Source organism: Ursus maritimus, unplaced genomic scaffold (genome assembly GCF_017311325.1).
Source record: "Ursus maritimus isolate PB19 unplaced genomic scaffold, ASM1731132v1 scaffold_13, whole genome shotgun sequence".
NCBI lineage: Eukaryota > Metazoa > Chordata > Mammalia > Carnivora > Ursidae > Ursus > Ursus maritimus.
The window spans coordinates 45,283,328-45,295,683 of NW_024423675.1; the positions used below are offsets into that span (position 1 = coordinate 45,283,328).

General features: G+C 36.7%; 1 protein-coding gene across 5 annotated transcripts in view; it reads right to left on the reverse strand.

Moving 5' to 3' along the window:
- REPS1 (RALBP1 associated Eps domain containing 1) overlaps positions 1–12,356 on the reverse strand; it is an 80,448-nt gene that overhangs the window by 11,343 nt on the left and 56,749 nt on the right. For 3 of the 5 annotated variants that reach the window (XM_040627848.1, XM_040627849.1, XM_040627847.1), the window contains exons 9-12: positions 12,155–12,276; positions 8,734–8,814; positions 2,885–2,972; positions 1,392–1,493 (exon numbers count right to left, since the gene is read on the reverse strand). In XM_040627848.1, the coding sequence (XP_040483782.1) occupies positions 1,392–1,493; positions 2,885–2,972; positions 8,734–8,814; positions 12,155–12,276 (393 nt within the window). The remainder of the gene's footprint in view (positions 1–1,391; positions 1,494–2,884; positions 2,973–8,733; positions 8,815–12,154; positions 12,277–12,356) is intronic. The other 2 variants (XM_040627851.1, XM_040627850.1) reach the window with 1 other exon arrangement.

Sequence of the window (12,356 nt, forward strand, 5' to 3'; positions counted from 1 at the left end):
ATGGCTGTGATGCAATGACAAATTTTAAAATAGAAACTCAGGGACAATGTGAAGGAACACTTACTTTCAAGGATTATAAACTGAAGGGACTGGTTATTTGGTTTAGTTTCATTTCAAAATGTATCCCTTTCCTTTTTCTTAGCAAATAACTGAATTGTTTAATTGGTACAGGAATGATGCTAAAACTAACATATTTCCATTTGGATGTACCAACAGGCATTTCAAACTTGAAATGTCCAAAACTCAACTGTTGTTTCCCCCCAACAAACCTACTGCTATTACAGCCTTCCTCAAGTCCCAGTGGCTCAGACCAAAATTCCCTCAATTGCCCATGACCTCCCACCCCCATCCTGTATCACACAGGTAAGCAAATCCTATGCTCTTTTCTTACAAAATATAGCCAGAATCTGATCTGACCACTTCTCAGCACTTCAACTGCTACCACCCTAGGCCAAGTCATCCTCTTCTCTTGTCTGTATTATTCTAATTGTTTTTAAAATGGTCTTTCCTGTTTTGACTCTTGCTTTCTTGGGGCCTATTACCAATACAGCATAGTGATCCTCGTTAAAAAAAAGGGGGGGGGTCAGACCACATCACTTCCCCATTCGAAACCTTCTAATGGCTTTTTGTCTGATTCAGTAAAAGTCACTCTTACACTGCTCCCTGATTACTCCTCTACCACTTGCTACTTCTGCCTGCCAACTACGCTAACTGATTCTATTCCAGGTGTTTGCCTGCTGTTCCCAGCAGAAGGCAGTTTTCTAAATCAGGGCTTCACATGTGCTGTTTCCTATGCCTGAAACGTCCTTCCCCCAGATATTCATAGCCAAATCCCTCATCTTCAAGTTTTAACCCAAATGTCATCTTTTGGTAAGGTCTTCTTTGACCACCTTATTTAAGATATCACTCCCTCTTCCCTTTCTCAGCTTTATTCTTATCCAGTGTGTTAATTATCTAAGACGAGAATTAAGATTTTTCTTTTTGTTTTTTTCTCTTACATCCCCCATTATGTAAGCTCCATAAGGGCAACGATTTTTTTTCTGTTTTAACTGCTGAATCCCCAGTATCTAGAACAGAGCCTGCCACATACTATTCCTTTAGCACAGGCTGAATATATGAATGTACACACAATTTCTTGTGAGACAAAGGAACGAGTGGGAAGAGCCCATGGACTAAACGTGGCTAACCGAGAGGGATGGCTAAGAAAAGCAGGTCCAGGTGGCAATAAGCAACCATTTACTCACACAGAGGATATGGTATTTAAAAGGGTTAACTACTAGAGTCTCTATTCAGTAAAGGTAATATGAAATAGCTATACATTTGATTATTCAGATTCTAAATCCAGACTTAATCAACTTCAAATGGAAACTGTAATGTTATTTTTCACTTACCTACAGTATTTCCAGAAGCAAATTTCACCGATGAATTTATCTTACTTTCCTCTGACAGGTCAGATGGTTTCACAAGTAATGGGCTAGTGGGATTAGTATGATCTAGTAGAGAATTAATAGGTAAAAATACAAGAATTGAATTAATAAATTCATCAACTTCAGAGTATAAGATTTCATTTACATATTCCAAAGAAGTAGAGGTAAACCTCATGAGATACAACCCAAAATAGCATTTTTAATAAAAATATAAGCTTGTTCATACAGAATTTTGTTTTCTGCCATAACAGAAGATAGATTATAATAAAAAAGTCAATTTACTTGTTCATACTTTGTTAATTTTATCCTTTCAAAGTAACTGCTTAAAACATCACACAAATGGTTATAAAATAAGTAATTTATGATGTTGACTTATACAGAAAATAAATACACTTCTAAGAAAATACATATACCTCTAACTAAAACATTTAATCTAAAATGAGGAGAAACTTCACGAGTTTAAGCAAAACAATTTCAAAGCCAAAATTTATTTTAAGGTCTACCTCTTCAGTTAAAATCTGAACATACTTTAAATGTAAGTTCGCAGCAGTTATCATAAAAACCCACAGGGTAGGGGCACGTGGGTGGCTCAGTCAGTTAAACAACCAACTTTTTTTTTTTTTTTTTTGTCAGAGATAGAAAGCACAAGTAGGGGGAGCGGCAGGCAGGGCAGGCAGAGCAGGCAGAGGGAGAAGCAGGATCCCCGCTGAGCGAGGAGTCCCGTAGGACTCGATCCCAGCACACTGGGATCATGACCTGAGCCGAAGGCAGCGGCTTAACCGACTGAGCCACCCAGGCATCCCGAACAACCCACTCTTGATTTCGGCTCAGGACCTGCATCAGGCATGGAGCCTACTTAAGATCCTCTCTCCCTTTCCTTCTGCACTTCCCAATACCCCCCCCAACTCCCTGCTTACACGTACTCTAAAATAAATAAAATCTTAAAAAAAAAAAAACAACCCACAAGGTATTAGAAAAGCCACCTTTCCAAGTGTCCTTATTTTAAAACTTTGTAACATAAATACAACAGTTTCCCTTTTCTTAAAATTTTTAAAAAGATTTATTTATGTATTTGAGAGAGGGAGAGACAGAACTCCTGCAGGAGAATGGGGAGGGATGCAGAGAGAGAGAGAGAGAGAATCCTCAAGCAGACTCCCCACTGAGCTTGGAGGCCGACACAGGGCTGGATCCCAGGACCCTGAGATCATGACCTGAGCCAAAATCAAGAGTCGGGTGCCCAACCGACTGAACCATTCAGGCGCCCCTCAACAGTTTCCCTTTTGAAACTGTAATATAAATTGAACAATAAATACCAGCATACATATGTACGTATACTTGTAGAAATTACAGTTAAAAAATAAACAAGTATGAAAGAAATCTGAGCCATCAAAGAATAATTATTTGTGTATTTCGGTTTGACACTAATCTAAAATACAAGCCAGCAACAGCTTCCTTACCACTGCCAGTTCTTTTCAGTTCCATTTCCTGCATGTGGATTTTGCTTGGAGTCATACGAATGGGAACTGGATGAACAATAGCGGTATCCTAGAGACAAATGGGAGGAAATACAGACTTTGCATTAAAAATGCCAAGCTGATACCATGAAATAATAAAAACTAACAATACTTTAAATAGACTTTCTTATTTATGCTAAGGCAAGCACGAAAATAAACTTCTTAATTAGAAGTTTTAGAATTACATGTAAAAAATCAAGTTCACTATGTGTGCCTAATAATCTGATTTCTTTTATAAAAAGTACATTTTAACTTTTGAGTGGTTAAAGATTTCAGTGAAAAAAGACCTCTAAAACTACCTACAGTTGAAGACAATATTCAAAGGCAAAGGGTGAGATGATCTCACGAAATTATACAAATCTTCCAATTTTAGTATACGTGCTGCCGAAGCGAGCACATGAAACTATACAAATCTAAACCTTTGAGGTTAAAGTAAACTATTTCATGAGAACCCAAAGACTAACAGACTGAATTCTTTTTCCTTAAACTGCTGAAAAAAAAACCTGACATTTACTTTTTCCTATATAAAACAAAAGTAATAGTGCTTGCTATATCATAGCGGTTGGCATGATACATAGTTTCTACAGATTAGTTCTACAGAGCTGTTTAAAACTTCCACAAAGGCATGCATTTTTAGAGAGGCATAAATTAAGACTCCTACTCTTAACATTCCAGTATTTTTCTTAAACCTTTTCCCGACTGGAATACATCTGATATCCCTAAACCTCATGAGTGGCAAGTCTAGTTAGAGGAGTAAGGAAACTGGCAGTCCAGACTTTTTGAAAAGAATGCAAACAGCGAAGTAAGAAGAGAGGACGAAGTAAAGCCTCTCAGAAAGAGAACAAAATGAGGAAGGTGCACCTGGGGCCACGGGTGGGGCTGGCCCTGGGAGCTGAGACCCACAGCAGAGGCACCAAACTAGGATCAAGCATCTGGTTTAAGAGCGATAGAGCAGTACTGCTAAGAGGGCTCCACTCCTTCCATGAGGCATCAGTTCATATTTTGTATGCGCTGCTGCTAAAGACTGACCTTGAGATTCCTACATTTCGAATATCTAGTTATGAGTTATGTTTATAATTCAGTGTGAAGGTAATGACTTTTCAGTTTAAGTCAGACACCATTTTTGGTTGACAGTACCAGGTAACCAAGCCTCTGCTAGAGGAAGTTCCAACATACTGTCTCTTGTTTGACAGGTCTCCCTGGCTTACTCTCATAATCCCTACATTCAACCAATTTATAACAAATTCTTTGTTGCAATTATACTGATAGATCCATTCACAGTAATTTTCTGCCCCCACACCAGTGAGACTGTGGACAGAGCTCTAACATTTCCCCTATAACTCTAAAATTACGGTTATAAAGATGAATATTATAGCTGGACAAAAGTTTAGATTTCTCACAAAATAATGAGTTACTCTCAGGAAAATATTTTTAACAATACACTTAAGATGTTCTTTGTTGTATTTACGGTTATAAAAACCACGGCTTTAGGAATAACTACTACTTTCTTAACTCACAATTTTAGTGGCAGAAATAAATGCCATAAGAATCAGAATTTAACCTTATAAGGTAAGATCAAAGGAGAAAAAAATGATGACTCATGAGACAATAAATTCTTATTCCAAACCCAAAACAAGCTAGGAAAAAACATGCAAAAAAAATCATTAGATGTTTTAACTCATAATATTCATCGAATATATATTCTCTGTGTGGATAAAATCAGATATATAAAACTTGTGACAGTTGGAACTATTAAGTAACCTTTTCATATATTTCCAGTACAATACAAGAAAGGCATGATAATGACTCTAAGAAAAGAAAATCATGCATGTTCTATTCATTCTCCAAATAATGTGCGTAAGTTTCTGTGCCAGCAAATCAATTCTGTATCACCTACTAGACATGCAACCACTGGATGCTGTGAGCCTGCAACCAGTTTTGGTCCAGCAGATCTGGCTGCTAGCAGGACAAGGCAATTCCTTGCAGAGCTTTACTCAGATGACAGGCCTAACCTCCAACTAGTATACATATCAGAAGCTCCGTTTGTGATTGTGATTTGCAGTAGGATACAGAGCTGTGACTCTAAGCATTTCGACAACCAAATGAAGAATCATGAATGCCGATACGCTTCTGAGTCCTGAGCCATCAGATGCTCCAAATTAGCATCCATTAATTTAAAAATAGAGAAAAAAGTATAAGACTGACTGGAGCAGGCTCTGCCCAGTTTCTTCCAGCTATTCAAATCACCTCATCACCTTTAGGAAACCCATTCCTGATCACTCATGGCACATTTATGTCATATATTTGGGCATCTCATTTTATGTACACTTTTGTGAATGTATTATGCTCATCTACTGTATTTTCTACTTGCCTTAAAACCCATTATCCTGAGTCCAGCCCCTCTACTTTCCATTTCTGTGTCACTCATCATCTTGCTCTCTCTTGATCCTATCAATCCTTCACATTGTTTGTTGCCTGAGTAATCTTTCCCAACTGCCTCTCTCTCACCCCCATCTTGTCATGGTACTCCTGGCTGGTTCCTCAGGTCTACGGATTAAGTTCAGATACTTGGTCTAGCACACAAAGATCTTCCCAGTCTGGTTTCAACCACACTCCTTAGCCCCATCATCCCCCATCCACATGTCTACTCTATACTCTCAGCACACTCAACAGATCCTGCCTATGATATTCTCTCTGCTTGGAATGCCCTTGTCCACTTCTGCCAATTCATAGTTTCTTTCAAAACTCAGCATACAAACATAATCTCGTTTGTGAAAACTTTGCCAAATACACTGGGCTGAGTTAGCCCACAGTTCTCTGCCCACAATTTTGTTCACAGCTATATAGAATTATCACAATCAGTTATATTACAACCATCAACATATCATGATTAAGCTATGGTCTACTTAAGAGTAGAATTTTTTGACATTTTTATACTCCTACAGAATATCACAGGCACCTAAAAAGGGGGCTCCACCAAACCAGGTGAGTTGGCTGGCCATAATCAGTAATCAAACTAATTTCCTTTTTATACTCTGAATTCCTCAGAAGTTCTATAGCACTCCAGATCAGGCATAAATCATGGCAAAGACTACTGCATTACACTTCTCATCAGTCTAGAATCTAGTAACAGAAGCAGATTCTACCAGAGGCTATTAACGATAAGCAGTTCAACAAAAGCAATCAAGTTTCTAGAAATTAGATATCACACACTCAATTTCATTACAATTCTCGGAGCCTAACAATTATTCATCTCAGTTTGCATGTGAGGTCACTGCGCTGTGTGATATAGATGTTTCTAAGTGCTACAGAGAAGTGTGGAGCTTTTTACAGACTTTCACTTTACTGATCAAATAGCTAATTACCAAATTTTAGCTTTTTAAAAATATTCCATTAAATATTTTCAACACTGTAAGATATGTAAATTGATATTAGAACTGTAGTGGCACTTTTCTTTAGGTGATTCTCTTCTAACCTGTATGGACCTTATTTACTCACTTGTAATTATTTATAGAAGACTTGCAAAGGATCATTTGGGACTTTGAGTACAGGCTGTGTTCTGCAGAAGGCAATTTGCCAGGTAAGTATTAAATGAAGGATAAGAACTTAGATTCTCAATGGAAGCAGGGCATTCTCTTACTGGCAAGTTTGAAGTGAGATCACTAGTTGGGGAGCAAAAGTTAAGATTTAAGTTTATCACCATAAAAGAAAAAAGGTATTTCTAGGTACCTTTCTAGGTATAAATATTTAAGACTGCCAACTTTATCATCACGTTTAGAGATCTAAATTCAGGTTCAAAATAGCAATTAACCATTTTTAATTTCCTACAGCCTCCTGCCACACTAGAGATAACGAGATAACGGAAGAAAGTACTGAGCCATATCCTTTTAAACACTAGAGCTAGGGGCGCCTGGGTGGCTCAGTCATTAAGCGTCTGCCTTCGGCTCAGAGCCTGATCCCGGCGTTCTGGGGTAGAGCCCCACGTCAGGCTTCTCTGCTGAGAGCCTGCTTCTTCCTCTCCCGCTCCCCCTGCTTGTGTTCCCTCTCTTGCTGGCTGTCTCTCTCTCTGTCAAATAAATAAATAAAATCTTAAAAATAAATAAATAAATAAACACTAGAGCTAGAATTCACAAATTTGGATATTTTTTCTAAGAGGTTACAAGAACATCACTATGATGAAGTCAAATATTTCCTGGCATTTCCTGCCAGTCGTGAGTCAATTTTTTTCTATGTTTTTTCTATGTTCTATGTTTTTACATATAATGCTCTTTTCTGGCCTGACAAAAAAAATCATAATACTATGAATGATTATTTTCACCAGCTCTTAAGGGTTGGAGAATAAAACAGAGCAATTCTGTATTCCTACATCAAACTTGCCTTTCCAATAAAGCACTTTTACTAAGTATTTTAATCAAAATTAACTTGACTATGTAAGTAAGAGATAAGAATAATACGGAGAAATAAACCTTAGAGCAAAAGTAAACTTTCTTCTAGCTTATAGCACCTGTCACTTCCCAAGAGACCTTAATTAAAACCACTAATAAGAAGCAGAAATCATGTTTTGTTTTTTTATTCCTCAATTTTCAGGTTGAAACCAAGATTAATGCCTTCAAAATAGCAATAAGAAAAGTAATGGGCACAGATGATCTACATACTAATTGGTCCATAAATAATTAATAAACTATGAAACAGGCACTTAAAACAGTTCACACTTTATCTGTTTTGAATTCAACGTAACAGCATCCTACTTCACAGATATCAACTCTTTAAAATTATAAAGCACAGGAAAGATCCATTAATTTAAACTACTAAAGATGAACTACTATCTTTACACACCATTTCTCCCAAGTCCACATCAAATAAGGCATTACTATACTTGATTCAAAATTAATGGCTCTTTGATCAGAAACATCTAAAAAGAATGCCTTGTGTCACTTTCTCTGTATCTTTTCACTTTTTTTTTTTTTTAATTTTACCCTTACTCTCTTCTTCCCTTCCTACTTACTTCCTCTTTTCTTTCTGAAAGGTGCCTATTAGCCTGTCCTCCAAGAGAAAAAAATAAAAGGAAAAGCAGGAGTGAAGAGTGAGAATGATTAATAGCTAAGGTTCTGAAGTTTTCAAATAATTTGAGGGATGGGTAGGGCCTATATGAAATGAATTCCGTGGGAATAGAATTTATTTTTTTAAATCAGGATGTGAACTTTGTAGCATTTTCAAAGCAACACAGTAAGCCACAGGAAGACAAGACACAGGCTCCCTTGCACAATGGGAATCTGTGACCAACAACTCTATTTTTTTGCTGAACTTGATTCTCTTTAACAGAACTCAACATATTAATTAAGTCAAAGCCATTCCATCTAGACTGTTAAAATGAAAGATGACATTGCATATTTACATACAAAGTACGTATTACATGATGTGTAAGCATACAAATAAAATAGTATTTACTAAGTGTCACTGCACTGAGATACACGGTATGTTTACTAGAACATACACTTAGTTAGCAAATGAAAACAAGGTCAGCTAAATCAATTTTCACAAAATGCTTCCCTAGACACATATACTAGAATTTAAAAACATACAGTTTTCTCTCATCAAAATAACTAGAAAACACAAAAAAATGATTTAAAAAAATGTTCTTTCCACCATTAAGCACACAAAAATTGAAAAGCCTGCCACCATTTTCCTCTAAGCACTCCACTCAATCATGCATATCAGCTAAATACCATAATGAATGGAAATTTGGGTTAATAAAATTAATTTCAAACAAGCAAGCTAAGTGATTGACTTACAGGATCAGCTGGTGCAATGTTAGAATCAAATTGGGTCAGAGTTTGTGAGCTTGAAGAGCGTTCACTAAATGTCTCCCACTGCTGAACAGACAGAGGAGAGACAAGTCAGCATGATGAGAAAGATGGAGTAAAAGATCATTGGAGAAGATTTAGCAAAGTAATTCAGAGGTTGCACTGCAAGTTGTGTTTCAAAGGCCTGACAAAATTCCATAATTTCTATTTTTCCATAAACATTTTATACTTATCTATGCTGGCTCATCTTATAATGTAAGGTGAGCAGCTTCACCCTCAAACGTATAATAACAATTTATCACAATCTCAGTGGAAGAGATTCCAAGTCTCACAGAATTAAAACTCAAAACATAATATAGGAACAGAGTCTAAATGGTATTAATGGCAACAAAGTAAAAATGTAAAGGGGTCTGTCTTGACTAGAGAAAGAATTACTTCAAATCCTTCTTCCAAAATTCTAATGATAATGTACCGATTTGACGATGCTAGCGAATCCTGCGTACCAAAGTTTTGGTCAAAACAAAGCAAGTCAGTGTGACTTGCCAGTGCGACCCCTGAAAGATGATTCTACTATGGACGTGCACGTATTTTATACGTGTGTCTAGATATTTAATAAAATATAATTGAGATAAAATGAAAAGACTTTTGGAATTAATCTATGTTGGAGCTTATGTCAATCTGTAGCAAGTCAACCCCTGCAATCAGCGCTACGCACAGGGCCATGCTGGACCACAAGACAGAACCGCCAGTCAGGCACCGTCCCCCGCCCCATGCCAGAAAAATCAGAATGCGGCCACATGAGAGCAAATCAAGCATCTGAGTATGTGTTACACAGAGAAGACTTATTTTGATATGAAATACTACTCCTCTAAAAGAGGTACACAAATATCATACCTCTTAAAACAGGTGGAGTGACAAGTCAGTACTAATTTTAGTAAATTCCATTTGTTTTGAAGATCTTAGTGAAATAGCATAAGATTTTTATATTAAAATTGCATTTTACATATCATTAAAATTTGCTTAAGAATTATGAGTTATCCCCTGAAGAAGGAAAAACATCTACACATATACAATATATACATACAAATGTTTACACACAGACACACCTACTCTATTAACCAAAAGCCTTTCTATAACTCAGTATGGAAAGTATACATTTTTATGCTTCAAAGTTCGACTTACTATTTAAAATAGTGATATTCAATTTGAGAAGACATGTAGAAATTAAATATTAGCAAACGTGTTGATGAAAATTATTTACAAAAAAAATATAATCTTTCAACAACCTAATACTGATGCATTTAAAGTGATTCTTAAAGAAAACCCACAATCATTCACTTTTATCGTGATGTTAGTATAACTAGTTTCTTCAATAATTACTGTTGCAGGGGTAGTGAAGGAATTTTTTAAATCCTAATTATTTAATTGTGGAGAAAAGTTTAGATGTAAAAGATTTTTGCCAAAAAGAAGGCACTACCTATCCTATTTGGTGGCATGAGGCTTCACTTGGTTTTGTAAGACTATATGTAAGCTACCTGGAGAGCAGAGACACCCTGATCTTTGTAACTTTAGTATAATGGCTAAGGGCACAGGCTCTGCAACCAGACTGCCGGAATGCTAGTTATTTGGTAAGACCTTAGGCAAGTTACTTAACCTGTGTGTCAGTTTCATCATCTATAACACGAGATTAATAATGCCTAGATCATAGGATTGTTGTGAAGATGTTAAGGAGTTAATACACGTAAAGAGCGTTCTGAGCAGAGCTGGCACATCAAAAGAGCTCGATAGATGTTAGGGATTATTATTAGTGTTACCCAGTGCCTCCTCCGTATTCGCAGGTGCTGAAGAAGTACTTGCTGAAAGAGTATTAGTGCTTCGTGGTAGAAAGTTAAAATATAATTTAAATTCCATATCCTAAGTAGGTATTTTTTATAAATATTATTATTGAAAGGTCCCAAAATCAACGTTACTTTTATAAAAATTCTGGTTTTCCACATATAGTTAAAAAAAAAAGTTATGACATTCATGACCTTTTAAGCAAATGCTATAAAATGAAACTTGCTAGGAATATTTAAGGGAAAATGAAACTACTGGAATCAGAATTTGGAAGGGACTCCACTCCTCGGCGTGAATGATCACACTACAATTTTACTTAGAATGAAGATGGGTTTTAGAATTGAGCTGCTTTTATTTATGAACTGATATTAAGGGAATATAAATACTCTTAATCTGACAGTGCTTTTAAAAAATGACAAATGAATAAATGCAGCAAAAATTAGTGATTTCAAGAAAATGGAGCCTACTCTCTAAAAGGCTCTCTACTAGTAAATTCTTTTAAGGCTTAACTCTTTCCTCTAAAAAAAAAAACATTTAAATGGCTGTTTTATGATAAATGTGTTATAATGCCTCAGACACGGGTATCCGTGAACGCGTCCTAAAGCAGCAGCAAGTCCTTGAAACTGGCCAGTTACTTCTCTGCTTTTTAACTGTCCAAAATTAACTAGTGTCACTTTAATCCAGTGCTTTTCAGCCTTTAAAATACATGGAAAGCATAGAAAGCTTAGAATTTTTTCCCTGAAAGTCAACAAGCTTTTAGATTGTAGCACTATAAAGGTGATATTAAAAACTACAAGGGAAAAAGTAACTTGTTCACGAAGGAAACTGCTCTACTGGCCTGGAACGGTGGTTTTCAACAGGAGTTCTACAGAGCAGTAAGGTTTAACAGCCTGGGGGCCTCAGGTAATCTCTTTCTAATCAGAGTGGCCCTACTTCCATTGTGTTCTATAATGGAGTTCCAAAGTGAGAGGGGCGCAGTGTATGCATCTCAGATTCCATTTTGCGTGCTGTGCTTGGTCTTACATGACTTTTCTCTAACGACTGCATTTAACAGTGAAATCATTCCATTTTGTATTGCATAGAACTAAATTATTATAAATAGCGTGGGTTGTAGAGAGTGCATTTTTCACGTGGAAAGCTGGATTAGTGACTTCTCGCACACCACTTCCAATGCTAAGATTCCAAATATATTATCACATACCTTGCTTACAGGAAGGAGAAGGCAGTGTGATACAGTGGGCGCCATAGTTGACTGAATGTCAAAGTATCTGTGTTTAAAGCTTAGCTCTAGTCCCTCACTGGCTATGAGATATTTTGGCCAAGATATGCACCCCTTTGGGCCTTCATGTGTCTGCCCCATCTGAGTGCTGGAAAACAAACGATAGTATTTATTATGAAAAAGTACTTTGAAAACCTCAGTCACATAATTATAAACATTCATCACAGTCACATTGGGTATGTTCTCTCAACTGTACAGGCATACCAAAAAAGCTAGATGCTGAAATTACTCTGTCTGGAACTTCTTACCTTAAAACAGTTTAAGTTAGTAAAAGAAAAGGGAAGCTCTGCTAACCTCACTGCTCTGATTCAACTCTGGCCAAGTCTGGTTTAGTGACGGCATTGACGGAGACTTGCTTGGAGGTGCTTCTGCAGGAGAGCCGGAATAACCTACCTCACCTGGCTGATCCCCAACATCTGCAATTTAAAAATAGAGAAATTCTCTATAAACAATATATTTTAGTTTAGGAATATTTACTTATAAAAGAAAACCTAAC